Source organism: Poecilia mexicana, unplaced genomic scaffold (assembly GCF_051168715.1).
Source record: "Poecilia mexicana isolate PSO_F unplaced genomic scaffold, ASM5116871v1 scaffold_19, whole genome shotgun sequence".
Lineage (NCBI taxonomy): Eukaryota > Metazoa > Chordata > Actinopteri > Cyprinodontiformes > Poeciliidae > Poecilia > Poecilia mexicana.
In genome coordinates this window covers 15,504,388-15,523,749 of record NW_028263388.1, presented here as the reverse complement: position 1 = coordinate 15,523,749, position 19,362 = coordinate 15,504,388, and the positions used below count along the sequence as shown (strand labels likewise).

Below are 19,362 nucleotides of genomic sequence, written 5' to 3'. Positions count from 1 at the left end.
GGTGCTACTGCAGTATGCATGTAGGAGCTCACACAGAGGCACAAGTCCATATAGGCTTTCAGTGCTGGATAGGAGTAAAGGAACGCACAGCTTCTTGCTGTGGCACACTCACAGCAAGAAGCCGCAGTTACATGATGACGTGTAACAGCAAGAACAATAAATGTTTGGTTCATTCTTAAGAAATATTCATATAGCGATGTTTAATCACATTTTTATCTCTTATCTCACTTCAGTGAAATATGCTTTAAGCCGTGCCTCTACCAGTCAGTATTGCTCTAAAGAAAGCTTGCTTTCAGCTGTGAGATGTATGAGGGGTTTCTTGAATGTGTCAGCCAGTTTCAAGTCACCTCACAGCTTCTCAATGAGATCAGGATTCAGGCTTTGACTAGACCCAGAATAAGAAAGACTTTTGACTTCCTTATAGACAACTCCTTGATTTGCTGGTATGTTTTGGTCTATGGTCATGTTAATGGGATCCCATCCTACTTCACTTTACTTTTTTAAAACAATTTCAGCAAAACATTCCCAAACCATGTTACACACAGGTATCTGCTTTTACATCAAAACCATCTGAAACCTGCTATAAGTCCTGTAATGCTGCTTAAGGTTTTCCTGAGACATTTTTTTAATGTTCTGTGGTCTGCTCCAACAGTTAGCTTGCTTATTTCATTTTTTTTGCTTTTCATGTTCAACTAAGTTTTACTCAGTGAGAAGTGAAAAGAAGTGAACAATGATATAGACAGAAATGAAGCTTTTTGTTTATTACATTTAAATCCAAAGGTAAAAGACCTAATTACAGATGACCGAACAAAGCAAGAACTTGTGAAAGTCATGGAAAGAGCGCAGACAAACTCCGCACAGCATAACAGACATAAAGAAACTAAATCACGGCAGTATGATGCACCGCGTCAGACATCAGCAGAATGGGATTAAAACTTTTAAGTTTTAGCATATGACTGGTTAAAAGCCTGAGTTTAAGGCTTAATCCTCTGAAATAAGGTTCCATGATCCCACATTCCAGGATTTTTTTTTTTTTTACAGAAGATTTGTGCTTTAAAGATTTAAATGATAACGAGAGATGGGATTAGCTGGTTTCAACAGAATGTGTGGTGGCTAAAAAAAATTAGATGTAGCCACTATTTCTGTTATCGGATAACAGGTGGAGTCTGTTATCCGATGACATAAGACTTTTCAGTGAAATAAATCAAATAACTTGCCAATAATGTCATAAAGTTTTGGATTATATAACATAACATTTTTTTCTTATGGTTCACTGCGATACCATAATAACTTATTATACTATGGGCAGAATGTTACATTATTGACTCCAAAATAATATTACACCATTGGCCACTTTTTGCCCAACTCGTTATCTTCTACTTAAAATGAGCAAAATTAATATTTTAATATTTTACATTGACCATTATAGCACTGGTAAATGCCTTTAAACAAGGGAAAAGAGAAGAATTTGATGCCTACATTGTGAAAAGATTTGTGCTTTTGGACATAGAAACCTATCCTGTTTACACCATGCCAACTCTTCATGCAGCAGTCTTCCATCATTGCCTAGTAACTAAAGATTCATCACCTTTACCAGCTTTGTCAAAGTGGAAACGTGACTTTCTAGCCTTAGCTGAGGTAGTAGACAGTACATGTTTGAGGTAAGTCAGGATGATGATGGACAGAACCTTTATAAGACAGAAACCAAGTCGAAACATAAGTGTCAGAGCAATGCTGCTGATTAGAGAAAACGTCTCGGGTTAAATATTGGTGTCTTTGATTAAATCAACAGCTAAACTGTAACTCTTAAAGTCTGTGTTTTAAAAACCTCTTATAATTTAAGCTATCGACAGTACATATTTTTTTAATGCCTTTCTTGTGTTTCAAAGCAGTTTTAATCAGCACAGTATAAGCTGAAACATGTCATAAGTCCTAAGTAAAGATGACATCATCCTCCCCCAGTCATTGCACTCCCACCAGCTCTGTGATGGGTGGAGCGAACACCATCAACTCCTGGTACTTGGTAAAGAACAGGTGAAGACGGGACAGGTAGGTGTCCTCCTGGTAGGGAAGCTTCTTTTCAATCAGGTACTTGGACACAACAGGCTTCACCTGAACAGAATGAAGCAAGACAGCGGTTATGCATAATCACAGGACCATAACACTCCTAACGTTTCTACAGTCGTATGTGAGGCCATCTGTGAGACAGCCGAAGCTTGCCCCACATTGGATCATTAACAGGACAATGATCCCAAACAGTAGAAATGGTGAGGGGGAAAAAAATGTCATGAGGCAGTAATGGTAACTCCACCTTTAAACACATGTTGTCTGACAGGAAGGGGAAGAGGTGGTGTTCTACATGGCAGCTGATCAGAGAGTGTCCAAACGTCCAGTCCAGCATAGGGTTGCGGGGCAGGTTCAGAACTCCGTGGGTCATCTGGTAAATCCTCTTCGGCCGTTTTGTTGGAGAGAACATTGGTAGACCAATGTGCTGCAACAAGACATGTTTTTTTTAAAATTACTTTTCAGGTTAATCTGATACAACCGCTTTGTATTTTGAGCTGCATCTGATCAATGGAGCAGGTGTTTTGACCTGATGACTGTCCTAGTTAGGCGTTTGCTTAAAATTATATTCTTATTTTTACCCCTGAATCAGTACATGTTACCAGGTACATTTTTGAAACGATTACAAAATTCCTGATTTTGAACAATTTGAGATGGTTTTGTATTTTTAGCTTTTGACCCTTCTGCGGTCTTAGCACAATGCTCAAGATGTGCCTTGCAGATGTCATGGTCAGACAGCGTGGAAGTGGGAGCATGGGGGGATTAGAGGGGTGGGTGTCCCATCAGACAGCGAGCTCCCAAAACCGCAGAAAAAAAAAAAAAAAACCCTCGTAAAAGTGCACAGAACTGTGCACTGGGTAAAAAGTTTGTGATTTAGAATGGACTTCATGTCTTAAGTCTGTGAAAGGGTTAAACTTTACTATGCATGGAATGTTTGGGTGTTTCACTTCATTAAAAATAGGAGGTAAAAATTAGGCTAAGTGTTGAAACGAATTGGAATTACATACAAATGGTGCCAGACTTAATGATATGAACCCCAATTAAACAAGACATTTTTTGATTGTGCAGAACTACAAGGAACACAAAGTCAATGTCTCAGAGTGACTTTCTTCTGCTTACTGGAAAAGTGAATTATGTAAAGACCCAGTTGAAAAATGACACACAGTCATCACGTCTATAATTTGATCTTAATTTTAGGATTTCACTTTTAAAGAGTGGCACAATTTTACAAACATCTTCTGTGGTTTATAAAACAAACAACTTGGGTGCACAAAGTTTGAATTTATTGTGCAATTTCTCTAATCCACAGGGTCCACAGATGGGAAAGAAAATTCCAGTAGTTCTTTAACTTCCATCTGAAACTGTGGTTTATCCTTTCAGGTGCGTCACTGTTTAAATTTACTCAAAAGAGGGACGAGTAAATTGATCCTGGAGCTGTGGAGATCGTGCAAACAAATTCCGTGAATTCCAACGTATTTTTGTTGCTGGTTTTAAGATTTTACTTATTGACAGAGAAATATAAGATTTACAGAATACATTCAGTGCAATCTCAGTATGATGAACCCACTGAAATCAGAGGTCAACCTCAGCCGAACAGCTTTGAACCCCGGGAGGTGGGAGGTGAGGTGAAACCAGCCAACAACAGCATCCACAGATCAAGGAGACGCTGGAGAGAGGGTCTCCAGTCTGACCTCCGAGTTAGAACAAACATCTGAAACCTGCGTTCTCTAATCCACCTTCACACCCTTTGTTCTGAACAATGTACAATGACCTGGATCTTTTCTTGGAAAATCATGCCTGGATTGTTCTTGTTATCCCTTTAGTTCTCTGACTGCAACACAATGCCGGTGTCTGTTAGCTTCCCACAGAGCCTGCAATAAAAAGCTCCTGGTGAACGTTTGGCATGAAATGAAAAGAAGCTGGTTTGTGAGTGGAGTATTTTTTTCCAAATGGCCTTAAGTCAAGCACTAAAAAATAAAAAGAACAAGTTGACATAGTTTGAAACAAAAATGTCTATAAACATGTAGACAGAACATGTAAAAAAACAAAAAAACAAAACAAACAATTAACTCTGTTGACAAATATTGTATTATAATTTAGTTTATTCAAATATGATTAAAATATAATTACTCTTGTGTAGTTTTGATGTGTTTCCAATGTTACTGTTCATTTTTATTCATTTTTGAGTAATCTTTTATTACTTTAAAGAAAAAATTAAATATGGTTAACTTACTGGTCACTCAACTCAAAAGGACACTTCAAATGTGTATGTTGTTTCCGATTTTATTGATTACTCATATTTGACACCTTCTCTTATTTGGTCGTTTCAGTCAATCAGTTTCATGCATTGTATGGATTTTTATCTGTTTTAAAAATGCTTTCTGGCATGTTAGTTTTGAAACCGGTCTTTCTTAAAAGAAGATGATTTGTCTCCATAAGATTTGCATGTATGCAAATATGCAGGCACTGTGTTGTCACCTGGAAAATGTTGACATGGATGTACGGAATGGAGAACATGGCTCTGCACACCAGCATGCATAACAAGGCTCCGGGCATCGACCTGAACCCGGACACGTTTATGAGGAGCCAATACTGTGAATACAGGCCCAGTGCAATCATCAGGACCGTCCGGACCACCATGCCTAAAGAATTTCCTTTAAGATGAGCTGAAAACAAATATATCACTCACATTAAATCAACACGGATTAGAGAGAGATGTAGGACACCAAAGAGTTAAAAAAAATATCTCAACTTTATGCTGGTAGTCATTTTAGAAACTCTACAAATGAACCTACAGTGAAAAAAAGAAAACAAAAACTAAAAAACTTTCTAACCTAGAGCAACGAGTGGAGTGATGACCGGCACAGATAGGGGGGCCATGAACAAGTAGATGATGCGAGGCAGAAAGGGAATCTTCCAGACGCTGGAGTCACCGAGTCCAATGATGTTGGTGTGGGCATGGTGCATCTTAATGTGGCCATGTATGCCTGCTTGGGCTGAGAATGAGCTGCAGATCTGAGCAGACCAAAAAAATGAATAAAATAAAAAACAGACATTAAAAATACACATATATCTCAGTCTATGCACATGTGTTTAGGTAGAGATTGGATACTGGCTATGAATCTATTATATTTTTTGTTTACATTTTGAGGTTCCTGGTCAAAGGTTAAAAGAGAGAGAAGGCAATGATACAAATGTTTTGCTTGTGTAAATATCAGCATATTCAATACATATCCATGTTTAATTAGGCGAGGTCAATGAACTGAGTTTCTGGATGCTTGGGTTATTTGAGGTCACTGAATGGTTTAAGCAAAACCATGTTCTGCTTTGCAGCACAGAAAGATAACACATTTAAATCTCAACTGGAACTTAACTTGAATGTTCTGTGGTTGTGAGGGTTTTGCCATGTTTTTGTTATGGTCAATGGAGTGCATGGATAGTGTGATGCAAGTTCAGTCCAATTACCTCTTACAACACTGAAACTAGATATTTACATGCACTGCATGTTCAGTTAGAATAATTAAAATTAATTATAGTTTCTAAATGCCAGGATAATATAGTGTTTGTTTTAAGGTTTTTTACAAAATCAGATGTTTTCCCATTTCCATAGAGTTTAACAAATTGCCTTTTTGTATCACTTTTTTGTCAAAGGTTTTAACTATTTTTCTACGAGGTTCTCCTAGTAGTTTGACAGCGCTTTGGTCCATTCATCCTAAAAGAACTGGTGTGAAATTGGTCAAGTTTGCAGGGCATGTTGTCCACACATGTTTTAGGGATTTGTGATGGTCACTCCAAAATATTGACGTCATTGGGTAATAGCTGGATATTAACTTTGGTAATGTTTAAACTATCGCAGACAGTTACTGATATTCCAGTTTGTGGTTTAAATGTGGAAAATGATCAGAAAGCTTTTTAAAGCAATTTTTAAATGCTAAATTTCAGATGGAAAGCTTTTCAGATTTCTGGAACTGACCAATCAGGAGCTGGTGGGGCTTTGAGAATGTTTTATGGAAACATATGTCTCTGTCGGGAAGAACATGATTGTGTGAAAAGCCATAGACAAAGAAAAACATAAATAAAGCCCTTCACATAAAATATTAACTTATAGTTGATATATTTTACTCTCACTTCTTTAGCTTTGCCAAAGAAGTGAGAATAAGACTATCCAGCTCTAAAAGTTATTTTTGTTTTAAATTTTCACATGGCAGCAGATTTTTTTTTTCCTGCATACCTCGATGAAGAAGATGGCCCAGAACTTTGCCCAGGTGTGCGACTCACAGAGCGCTCCGTGACTGGCCAGATGTGTCCCTTTGACGGTAATGATAGCATGAGCCAAGCCCATCAATAGCATCCCCAAGGAAAACCACAGCAGCTGAGAAGAGCCTAGCAACAGGAAGGCTGGAAGACAGACAACAGGAGATAAATGTGTCTATAGAATTGTTTTTGCATTAACTTAAAACTCTCGACTCCCTGTTTCTTAACATTGCTTTAAACTGGATTTTAATTTTTTTTTTTTATCCCTGCTGTACCACATTAGTTTTACAAGTTATGTACTAAAAGGCTGAAACAGCTTCTGATGGATAGACTAAATACCTAAAAAAAGAAGGAAGAAAGAAAACACAATGATGGTCAGTCTTAGTCTTTGTTCTGATGGTTTTCTCACAAGCCTAAGAGCTCAACGTCGGACACCAGAGGCCTCAGTTAGAATGTCAAATGTTAAAGTTTGTGATAGGATGATTAGAAAAAGCCTGAACAAGTGTGGCTTGTTCACAAGGACTGAAGGAGAAAGCCTCTTCTCTCCTAAGAGAACATGGCAGCATGGTTTAGGTTTGCAAATATGCATCTGAATGAACCAAGCTGAGACCTGGCCCAAACTGGGCCATCAACAGGACAATGATCCCAAACACCGCAGGAAATCGGCAACAGAATGGCTGAAAAATAAATGAAGCCAGGTGCTTCAAGAGTCCAGTCAAAGTACAGAGCTGACTCAAACGCTGTGGGAGAGCTGTAAAGAAACAAATGTCTAAAAACTAACAAACTCAACTAACAAAAGTTGGTTATAGAAATCGGTCCTGACTGATTAGACTTTAAGATTAAAATACGTTGGCTGTAGCTTCATAAATTAACATGTAGTGGTTTCCAAAAGTACTCACATCCTTTGAACTTTTCCATATTTTGTCATATTACAATCACAAACATAAATATATTTTATTGGAACTTAATGTGAAAGACCAAAATACAAAGTGGTATACAACTGAAAAGTAGACAAAAATATATACATGATTCAAAACATTTGTTTTACAAATTAAAAACAGAAAAGTGCAGTGTGTACTTCTTAGTTTCTCCCAGTGCAACCAATTGCCCTCAGAAGTTGCCTGATGACTGCTAAATAGAGTTTGTCTGTGTGTAATCTAATCTCTGTACAAATACAGCTGCTCTGTGACAGCTTGAGAGGTTGGTTAAGAGAATATTAGGGAGCAAACAGCATCATAAAATCCAAGGAACGCCGCAGACAGGTCAGGAATAAAGTTGTGGGAAAGTTTAAAGCAGCCTTAGGTTATAAAAAGATTTACCAAGTTTTGAACATCTCACTGAACACGGCTCAATCCATCATCCGGAAATGGAAAGAGTACAGGTACCTACCAAGACAAGGCTGCCCACCTAAACTTAAAGGCCAAACAAGGAGAGCACTGATCAGAAATGGAGCCAAGAGTTGGTGTTGCTGTGTCAAAGCAGGACAGTGCAGTGAAATTGCTGCAGATACAACATCATTCAGTCCAGAGATGATATTGTTCCATAGGTAGAAAAAAGTTCCAACAAGATGATCCTCAAATAATAGATAAGAACACAAAGCAGAAAATCAACTGTAAGATGATCAATCACTAAGGTCCTCCAGTTGGTCTTTGCTGTCAGATTCTGTTAATCTTCTCCAGCTAGCTTTTTTAAGCTCTCAATCTTCCCCTTTTGTTCTCCACTTGCCCTGTACCCTCATTTTGTTGACTAATAACTACAGAAACCAGAAACAAAATGGGGGAAAAAATCTGCTAAAGTCTAAATGAAAGTTTTAAAAAACCTCTAGAAAACCTGCAGAGCAAATAATCAAGTTTCCGTTTAAGGATATATATATATTTTTTTTTTTTTTACCTTACTTAGTAACAAAATCTAAAGAAGTGGTGGACAGTTAGGAGCATCTCCAGCTTGAGATAAATTAGCAGGCAGCTCAACTGGTAAAATGAAACCTTATTCGTCACCAGAGACAGCAGGGCTGCTCGCATCCGACACCTTTTCATCAGGTACAACATTCCTTACATCGCTTCACATGTAGATGTGAAGCGATGTAATCTACATGTAAATTTACACTTCTCCATTATGTAGGAAGATTCAGCAGCTCATTATGTGCCTGAAGTAGAAAGAATAGTAATGGTTTGTTTTTTTATTTTGTTTGACCTAAAATCCAGACTGCAGTGTGTGCTCTTGATCATACATACACACAGTCACATGGGATTGTTAAACTTCATTAATGTCTCTGGCCCCTACAATTTCTAAATCTATAAACCTCCGCTAATCAGCTTGGTTTCAGACCTCAGAACCCACTGTTTCAGATAAAAGTGGAATGATGCACAGTTTACAAATTATTTTACAAATGAGAAAATCTAATTCACTTCAGTTTATGTAGTTAGTGTCAAATTGCAACACTTCATCTTAAGGCAATTTACAAAAAAAGCAGGGTCTCTAACAGCCTTACACATTTCATGGCAAAAACAGATCAAGGTAAGTCAGCTTGGATGGAGGACTGGACTTTTACTAAGCCGTTTTAACATTTGCTGCTACAGCTTTTCCCCCATGATTGCCCTATATTTAACTCCGACCATCATCCATTTAACTCCCACCAGCTTCTTCACAGCATGAACTGTGGATCACAGTTGATCCTCCAGAGTCACCTGTTTGCTGTGTACCTTGATCATACTACTTCTGTTTATTCCTAAATGTTCTCCAACAACCCCTCTGTTGGCTTACCAGATCAGCTGGATTTATACTGAAATTTGTGTTGACCATACAATTGTAATGAAACATATTAAAGGTTATGTCATTTATCAACATTTTGAACACAATGAGTCATTTTAGTCAGTTTGAAATGTCTCAATACCTCAGATCGCTATCTTCTTATGTTTACAGATGTGTCGAGTTATTCCTTACCAGGTACCAGGCTCAGGAATGCTGCAGTCAGGATGCTGCAGTCCACTCCCCTCTTCTCCCACCAGCTGCTCTCTTTCATCACCTTCTGCACCAGCCTGGTCAGCTCCATCATCAGAGACTCTTTCCCCACATCCTCTTCTCCTCCTCCGTTTGTCACCTCCGAAAGCGCTCCGCTTCTCATTTTTAGCGCACCACCCCATCCTCGGTCATTCTGGATTTCTGGAATTTCTCGGCACTCGTCCTGTACGCTCTGCATGCTGAGGACCGGCTCAGGACAGTCACAGTCTCCCCCTGAGAGCAGCCGGGGAAAAACGCTGCAGCACTGAACGCAAAGTCCACTGAGGAAAGTCAACACTGACAAACTCCCTGTTGGTGAGGATCATTGTCAGAGAAGCCCGACCCCCTTCCTGTAGCCGTTCTGGATCCTCCCGTCCCACTTCTTTTTTTTTATGTCATTCCTCCTCCTCGCCTTGACTTTGAATCTAATGAGGCACTGGCTGAAGATTTAACAGGATGGCTTCAGAAATCCTGCAGAAAAAAAATGCATCTGCTTCAGTTCCCCCTCTCTGGTGTCTCATGCATTCTGCATGACGCTCTCCCCTCCGTTGTTCCTCTGCCTTTGTGTGCTCTCCTCTTCCCCCTCCCCTCTGCTGCTGTAACCTTGGCAAACATTCTGGGAAAGACGAAGGCTGAGTAACAGCGTCCACTTCTGTTTTTTTCAAAGTAGGCAGATAGCTTTTTCTTTTAGAAGTTCATTCACATTAATCTGCATCCCTCTGAAATCAGGATGATTGGATAAATAGGACCTGACTTGGAAAGGGGGAAAAAATAGGTGGAAATTAGAATTGTCCTTGTATTTTTCTAAATTGAATTGTATTTTTCAGGCTGGGTTCAACAACAATACAAAAATGTTGGAGAAGTGTTACAAAACTGTAACACTAAACACTTTCTTGTAAGACTGTAACACTTTCTTGTAAAAGGTCCAAGGAAAGGGAAAGAGATGCCAAAAAATCATAAAAACAATACCTAAAATGACAAAATAGCTAAATGCAACAAAGAAGAGGGAGGGAAAAAAAAACATAAATATCAGAACAGCTTGCAGATAAATGCTAATGGAGGTAAATAAAAAAGAGAAAAGAGTGGAAAATGGCTTCCAAAGAAAAGTTAAAAATACAGAAAATTGTACCCCAAAGAGAGGAGGTGTGTACTGAGAACCAATTACATAAATCTAACATAAATTGAATTTTGACAGCCTTAATGCATTCATGCCAATTTATAAGTACAACAAGCTTCCAATGAACTCTTTTACTTTATTTTATTAAAAGATATAATGTTTGTATGAACAATTTCAGGCAGTTATTACAAAAAAATAAAAATGACCATACATGCCGGGTCATGCCCTCTGGTGGGGATACATCCAGAGCTGAAAGGTGATGCGACATGCAGCAACCTGAAACTGCAGCTTTATCTTACGCAAACTCACGTAACTTTGCCCTGACGCCACATCGTCTTACTGTTACCACCATGTCTGCAGCAGTCTCAGATTAGTATCTATCACAAACATACAGTACTGTCATTAATGTACATGTGCCAAACAGAAATATTTTTGTCTTAATGTACAATAGTTGTATTTTGATTTTTCTTAAATGGAGCAACAGAGATGTACAGTAACAATAAAGCAGAATTTATTGGAGGTGAATCAATAGAAACTTACCTGTTTGTGGAAAAATGTTAAAACCAAAACCTGTATCTTATTGTAACATTTGTAATTAGTTTTATGTAATTTGTTAATATTTGTGTGTGTAGACTCATAATATGGAGACAGATTTAGATTTATGTAAATGTATATATAATAGCATGTCACAAAATACAAATAAACTATGTTCTTGACATCTCATAGGTAGGAGAACCTACAGCATGAAATTGAGTGCAGTTACACATGGTAGCCACAAGATGGTGGCAATGATATTTTTTGGAGATAAACCCACACCAGTGATTGAACTGTTAAAGGGCCATAGTTTGTTGACATGCTTCACCTTTGATGATTTTGAGTTGGAACCAAAAAGTACAATGTCCTGCTGATTAGTGATTAAAATTATCAAAGACAATACATGTTCGGTTTTGCCCCATGATAATATGCAATATGAGCCAAAGTCTGTCATGAATCTATCTGCTGGGAATGAAGATGTAAGGTGATACTCCCACTATAAAACAGATAAAATCTCAAAGCGCAGAGTCCTCAATAGCTTCTGGTTCTTCGAGAACATTGAGACGCCTTTTGCAGGCATCTAGCATCTTTTTTCTGGGGCCTAATGGGATATGAATGCTACTGAGATCCTGATCTGAACATAGCAACAGTGCCTCCAAGTCAATCTTCTCCCGACTAAGGATTGGCAAGAATTCACTCAGGCCCTGAGAGGCAAGAAAAGTTTCCAGAGGGTTATTCTCTGGCTCCATGTCCTCATCCAACCCGATGTCAACCTCTTCCCAGGGTAATTCTTGCAGGTTCCTCTCCTGTAGGCTAAAAGCGCTGCCGATACTGTCTTCATCAAAGCTAGGAGAGCGCTGAGGCAGGTGTCCACGCAGACGGACGTTAGGTGCTCGACCAACAGGTTCACTTCCAACAACGCTTCCTTCATCTCGTCCTCCAATCCCAAACATGCCACCTGTCATATAGTTCCTTCTAAACACCATGGTGCCAAGCCCAGGACGTGTGAAAAGGGAGTCCCGCCCAGAGTCTGCGCTTATTTCTGAATAGGCAGCTTCATAGAGGCCTGGGTCACTCATGGCACGAGAAACTGTTTCAGCATCGTCATCATTTTCCCGGGGGAACATGTCCCGGATGTTGAGACGGGCCCGCTCTTTGGGGTTGGCGTAGGTGCCTTGTTTGAGGAACATGACGTCGCTACCAAGCTGCAGGCCAGTGAGCGAGCGGATACTCTTTCTCCCATCTTCGTAGATTTTGAACGTTCCATCAACCTGCTTCTTCTTTTCCAGTTTCTTCTGAATCTTGGCCTTGCCCTTGGCTGTTGAATGCAGCGTAGCCTGGAAATAAAACCAGCTTGCTTAAAACAAAATTTAAGGTCTTAAAACAAAAGCAAACATAGGCACATTTTTTCAAAATAACTTCTGTTTTGAAAGACTTCAATAAAAAGTCTATCAATAGAAAACACTTTTGACAAAGACCTCAAAGACTCCCCTTCACAACCTCTGATGTTTATTTTTACACTTCAATCTCACAATGGAAGAATATAGAAAGTATGTCTGGCCATTAGTTGGCAGAAGCTTTTGTTTATGCTCAGGTTATTTACTACCACAATAGACCAGATGAGGACCCAACCCATCTGTCTTCTGATCCATTCTGCCATCATGAGATATCATCTATCCATTTCATGTCTTCTGCTTATCCAAGGGCAAGATTCCTCACATTCTTTCTAAAAAAAAATCTCCCCAGTGAGTTTTTAGCCTGCTCCAAGTTGTGCTCAGAAAACCTCCGATACGAGATATCCAGTTCACATCCTGACCATATCTAAACACCTTTGATGCAGAGGAGTAGCCATTCTACTATAAGCTTGCTTCTTTTGATGGAGCTCCTTACTGTGTCTGTAAAGCTGAGTCCACACAAGAGCAAAACAGAGCAGGGCATAGATTACTACATACAAGGCCTCATTTCATTTTACCATCCTCTCACTATATTACTGTTGAACACCACACCAAGTACCAAACACAGCCTGGAAAACCATACAACAATAATTTCCACATCAACTCTACAAGGGTAAGGATCTGTTCCTCTGTTCAATGACCAGAGCAAAACTTACACTGCTGTTTTTGATCGAGGATCGATATCTGACAATCATTCAGAGCCTCCTTTCTCTGAATGAGGGTAAGCTTTCTGCCCCTTTTCCTTACCCCTCCAGTTCAAAACAATATTAGCACTTCATTAACTATTTAATCAACAATTGACCTTACCAGGAGAGTTTAGAGGAGAAATGTTAAAGATGAAGCTAACCAGTCAAAAACAACCAGTTTCCATTGCTCAAACAAAACCTTGGGTGTGTGGGCTACGTCTTCATCAAGTTCTTCACGTCATCAAGTTCTTAACAATAAGTACATAGTAAAAAAAAATTGGTTATAATCTAATTTTTTCTCATAAAAACCATTATTAGCATATAGTAGACATATAATATTATGCTTATTTACATCTGACTCATAACCACCTGTGAATATGGCATGTTGGAGGTGACTGTGTTGAACTTGCGGCTTAGCGTGCTGCTGCTGGTGTAGCTGGAGAAGCTAATAGCATCCAGGTTGTCCAGAGCCACTGACTCCTTCATGAACTTCCTCTCCATGCGCTCCCGGTGCCTCATTTGGAGCTTCTCGCAGTCTTTGATGCGACGCTCCGCAGCCCGAAATGCTCGGTCTTTCAGCTTACTGACCAGCTTCGGGTTGAGGGTGATCTGCTTGGAGGCGGTGGAGTCCAGATATCGCACACAATCCATGTGGCCCTTGGAGGCTGCCATGTCCAGAGGTGTGTGATAGTCATTGTCCAGACACCAAAGGTTGGCACCGAAAGCTACCAGGAAGGAGAGCGAACTGAGGTGGCCGTTGGCAGCTGCCAGGTGGAGTGGCGTGTTCCCCCAGATGTCACATTTGTCTGGATCACCTCTAAGACACAGGAGAGGAGATGTCTAATTAAATTTATTGAACTGATTCTAATGCTAATTTTAAAGGTTTTCTTTTCAGCTGTAGACACTGGGAGATTTCTTGTAGAAAAGGCAAGAATCTACTTTAACTGTGAGTGTGAGTTAAGTTAGTCAGCTAGGGGAAGATTGTTTTCTTCAAATTAATTAGATATCTACAGATGATCTTTAAGAGGATCAGAAGTGGCTAAAATAAACTAACCCTTGTTCTTTGATTAACTTCATTTTAAAGTTAGAATAGAATAGAATAGAATAGAATAGAATAGAATAGAATAGAATAGAATAGAATAGAATAGAATAGAAACAGCCTTTATCATCACACAAAGTAAATTCTAATTTTAAAGTAATTACAGTCGGGTAAACTGATTTTCATGAAAATCCAGTTTTTTTTCCTCCTTCCTCCTGATATTAATGAATTATAAGAATAAGCCCCAATATGCAGTTTATTCCCCCAGGTGTTACTGTATCGTTATCAAGAACATAAACAGGAGCATTCAGCTGCAGCAGCGACAAACTTTCTTTCTTTTTTTCCCTCCTCTTACACGGCCAGTCCATGATCAATAATTGAAGCTCTGCAGGTTAAACATGACAGAGGTGACATTGCATTATTCATCCCACACACCCAAAGTCTTTTTTTCGCACACACCCACGAACACGCAGTCACCACAACAGGTTCCACCAGCCTCATCAGCATCTCCTCTGGCTTTATTTTCAGCTTGTGACCCTGATGGACCGTTTTAAAGTTCTTCGTTCTGCTGTTGGTTTAAAAGCTGTAACGCAGATCCAGTTGCAGCGATGGGAAATGTATCACTGTAGTAACATGCAACAGGAATCACACCTACGTAACTCAGGCAGTAATCTGATCACATGTAGCTCCAGTTTAGAGGCGATAAAGCAGAGATAAACAACAAAAAAACAAATCTGTTTTCTGCTGCTGTCAAGAGCAATTGTTCTGAGGAAGCTCTGACTGTGAGACTTTATTCGTAAGTCATTTAAAATCATTAAATGCAACTCAAGTTGTTTTTGGCACTCAGTTATCCTTTAATCCCAAGAAAAGTATGGGACATGAAATGCAATAGAATAGTTTAGGTGTTTGCTTGTTATTATTCTAAGTGTAATCAAATGCAATTAAAATGATTTAACCTCTAAAACTTAAACACCAGTGCCATATACAGAGTGTGAATATAACGTATGTTACAGTGGAGTGCGACCGTCTATAATTGTAAACAGAAGATGATTGATTTGCTGTTGGCAAACAGCTTTTTTAAGGTAAGAAAATATGTTGCTGTACCATTGTGCTTAATTTTTATGTACCACTACAAAATGTATTTTGATATTCAAAGATTGTGTTATAAAATTAAATCACTGTTGGACCTTCAGACTCGATAGACTAATTACAGGAGGTAGTATAACTATTGATTCATCAGTGCACTGCATTAACCCACTTTGGTTCGAGCAGCAGGAAGAGGAATTGTTTCAGGAAGGAAATTATGTGCCCATGACCAGAATAAATATGCTTTCTTTCGTCAATCATGAGGGAAACATCAGGAGGACATTACATAATCTGAATTATTGTGCTGCTTCTGCATTATTAATACTTAGAATTGTTAAAACGGAGCAGGCCTTAGTACTATCTGCTTTTTAAAGGGGTATTTTTCCTTTATTTCTAGACACTAAGCTAGATAAAATTACCCTAAAAGCATCCTGAAATGTCCCTTTTCTTAAAGGTAATGGTAGCTAAGCTAAATGTAGCTCAGGGCTCCAGCATTTTCAAAATATAGCTTTTCCCTGCTGGTGTGGTCAGTCATAGAAAGCACCGGGGTCATTAACAATTAATATTGTTAATTATGGTGCTTTGGACTTAAAAAAGATTGTTTAAGACAGCAAATCATTAGATTCTTTATGTTAATTTAAGTCACCTTTCTGGTAATCCAAATGATCAAATCACTGCGGTGACTGATACATATTTTGTCTTAAGACATGTATACAATCATCATGAGCTACAAGTTTGAAGACATAAACAATATGACACTTCCCCTTTTGAATTATATAACTTTCAGTGTGCACATGCTGCTTTGTAAATGTAAATTAAAATACAAGGGATGAAGCTGAACGGCGGCACAGTGTCGCAGTTGGTAGCACTGTTGCCTTGTAGCAAGACGGTTTCCCAGCCCGGGGTCTTTCTTGGAGTTTGCATGTTCTCCGTGTGAATGCGTGGGTTCTCTCCGGGTACGCAGGTCTATAATATAAAATCCCGGTAACATAAAGTAAACACTGAGATTTAATTGCAAGGAGACAAAAGGTGGAAAAGTTAACGGCATAGAAATATTTTTCCATATTTTTTTAACACACATTTAGCGGTGTTAAAGTTTTTCATCAATAAATTCTAATTGTTTCTCTTTTAATGCATATGTGTCTACATTCTTTGTAAATATGTTGCTTCTTGGCTTAAAGACGATTGTATTGGGCAAAAACAAATAAATGAAAATTTGGAGACATGACTGAATAGACATTCTCACTGTAGAATAAAAATAAAGAAGATTCTTTGCTATACTGAAATGTTAGCAAAAAAAGAAGGAAAAAAGCAATTATACAAGTCTTCCAGGAATTCCTGTGTTATTGACACATTCATTGCAACAATCTGTGTATGTCTTTCTCCTGGTCTGTTTCTATCAATCAATATCTGTGACCTTTCCAAGAGTCGACTGTCCTCTGTATCACCGCATGCCCTATAAACCTGTAGTCAGCTGCACGATAAAGGGCACCCAGACTGTTTCATTCTGCTTCAACAGATAACAAGGAGCCACTTTGATCAGCATCCTGCTTTGATTGTAGCTTGAAAACCTCAGCAGATGTTGATCTTAAAACCTTTCCTGCATCTCAACATAGACATTCAGGCAAACATAATGGATTTTCTCTCTTAGATCATTTTTAATCTAGTTGAGTGAAATTATTACTGATGGCTTCTGGATAAGATTTAGAGTGCTAGCCTGCTGACCAGGCTGGTCTGTTCTAAAATTGATCATAACTGAACATGAAGCTGTCACAGTGTGCATTCACTTGTTTAACCTGACCTTTTTATGTAATGGGGCTGTAAACCCCTCTATATGTCCTTCCACTGATTAAACTGCTAAGGAAGGAAGTAACATTTATTCTCAATATTTTATTTCTTATGATTAGATTAGTTTTTTTCTATAACAACAATAATAATAATAATAATTCTATTTTAAACTAGACTTTGATTTGGTTAAATTACCTTTTTTAAATATAGTTCTTAGTTCACGTTTCAAACTCTATAACAAATTTATTTAAAAACAAACAATAAACATTTTTTATGGACTCACCCTCTGCCAACGATGAGCCGTAGAGCCTCCAGGTTGCCGTGGTAAGCGGCCCATAAGGTCGGCGTCATCCCATCTTCGTCCGGGGCGTTCAGCTCCTTACGAGTGGCTTCCTTCAGAATGTCCAGGTAGCCGTCCCGGGCCGCCCGGTGGTACCGGTCATTCATGGCGGCCTTGGCTCAATTTGAGCTCCAGTCCATAACCTTTAGTCCCTTTGAAGAGCTGACTTCTCGGTTCGCTCCGGGACGCTGCGGCCTGCAGAGCCCACTGCTGGGCAGCTGGTTGCTTAGAGACGGCGGCCCGCTGTAAGTCAGGAATGGGCGGAGTTGTCTCCACGTAAAGACGCGCCCCGCTTCACGTTTAAGTCAAACCTGGAGCATCCTTCAGTTTTGAAGATGATTTCGAATCCCGACAAGTTAAATTTAAGCATTCCTCTTTAATGTCATTGTTTTCACATAATTGTTTTTTTTAGTTCCAACCCCCACAACGTTTAAATGTTGTTGAGGTGTACAATGATCAAAACAACATTAAAATCCAAAACAGCCCGACTGCTCGAATGATCTTTTCTTGTTCCATTAACAAGAAATGGAACAAGGACAAACACTCTTCCCTTCCCTACCGTTTGACATTGAAATAGATTAAACAATAAATGTTGGAATGACACATTTTTGGATGTGACCTTTACCTTTGACATAAATTTCCTTATATTATTTGGTAGAATTACCTTTCAAATTATATGATTTGGGTGAAACAGGTTGCCGCCTGCTGCACACGACTTTTCAGTTCTGACCAGACCAGTGAGATTCTTTTAAAAATAGTTGAAAGTCTGATCCCGTCGCATGTATTCATATTCAGTATGTTCTCAAACATTTTACTTTATATCCCTTGCTTGTCAGAGATCGCCTTGTTGGGGTCACCAGGAGGTCACTGTCCTCACAACACGTCATTAGCTACACGTCAGCGAACAACTAGTAAAAGCTTTTACTAGTTGTCAGCGAACAACTAGTAAAAGCTTTTACTAGTTGTTCGTTGACGTGTATCCACAAAAACCTTGTTTTTTATTAGCTGGAGAAAAAAAACATTATTAGCTAATGCACTCATATTGCTACATTCAAAATGTTTTTGTAACTGAAAATATAACAAAGAAAAAATTTATCACTCCTCTTAAATCCACACTCATAGATGCACACTGCTCTACATTTTATCAGCCAAAGAAAACAAGGCGCTTTACAAACACATAAATACTTACAAAGACGAAAGTTTTCCAAGGTACGTAAAAAGCGTAAAAACGTTTACTGCCTCCCCAACTGCCTAAATTATTGTTGCCAAGGTTACTGAAGAAAAATACGTCAGATATCATTTGCTCCAAAGAGCGCTCACTCGGTCATCTTTCTACAAATATACGAAGATTGTAGCACAGATGTCACACTCGGATCAAATTCCAAACACCAAATGTTTAAAACATGTTCAGAATAGTCACACAATTACGAACTTATGTTCACTATAAACTAATTTATAGTATATTTGACCGAATGGCCTCACAGTTACACATCCAGTAGATACAAAAATTATTTTCCATTTTAGTTTGACTGACCGTAGCCAATCGATTCAGAAAGTTGACAGCTCTAAAACGTAGGCATTTTATCAATTCTTCATGCTTTTTATTGTTTCCAAAGGTAACATTTGGTAAATCCAGTTTAGCCAGGTCCACCCACTCTGAGCCAATAATTTTTCCCCTTTCACATACAAATATTTATATTTGATTACTTTTTAAATCTGCAGATTGTTTGCATAAGTACAATTATGTACAGTTCCTCTTATATTTTTAAGAAATAAAATAAAAAAGTCCTTTAAAAAAATAAAAATGCTTATCAGAATTTTTATTTTTTAAAGGACTTTTTTTATTATTTTATAAATAAAAAATTTATAATTTTTTTTATAAATTTTATAAATTTATACAATTTATAATTTTTTTATAAATTTTATAAATTTATACAATTTATAAAATTTTATAAATTTATAAAATTTTATAAATTTATAAATTTTTCAGAATAAAAATT

The 19,362-nt window shown here is 38.3% G+C and overlaps 2 protein-coding genes across 2 annotated transcripts; both read right to left on the bottom strand.

Moving 5' to 3' along the window:
- Positions 1 to 746: 746 nt before the first annotated feature.
- On the bottom strand, positions 747 to 10,765 carry fads6 (fatty acid desaturase 6). Its single transcript, XM_015009328.2, has 6 exons — positions 9,262 to 10,765; positions 6,296 to 6,462; positions 4,899 to 5,079; positions 4,543 to 4,730; positions 2,312 to 2,491; positions 747 to 2,112 (listed from the first exon to the last, which is right to left on the bottom strand). Exons 1-6 carry the CDS (start codon positions 9,515 to 9,517, stop codon positions 1,963 to 1,965), a joined length of 1,122 nt encoding a protein of 373 aa, XP_014864814.2. The 5' UTR covers positions 9,518 to 10,765; the 3' UTR covers positions 747 to 1,962.
- A 676-nt stretch (positions 10,766 to 11,441) lies between these two features.
- On the bottom strand, positions 11,442 to 17,469 carry LOC106931277 (pre-mRNA splicing regulator USH1G). The gene is made up of 3 exons (XM_015009327.2): positions 17,306 to 17,469; positions 13,479 to 13,926; positions 11,442 to 12,306 (listed from the first exon to the last, which is right to left on the bottom strand). Exons 1-3 carry the CDS (start codon positions 17,467 to 17,469, stop codon positions 11,485 to 11,487), a joined length of 1,434 nt encoding a protein of 477 aa, XP_014864813.2. The 3' UTR covers positions 11,442 to 11,484.
- Between the last annotated feature and the right edge of the window lie 1,893 nt (positions 17,470 to 19,362).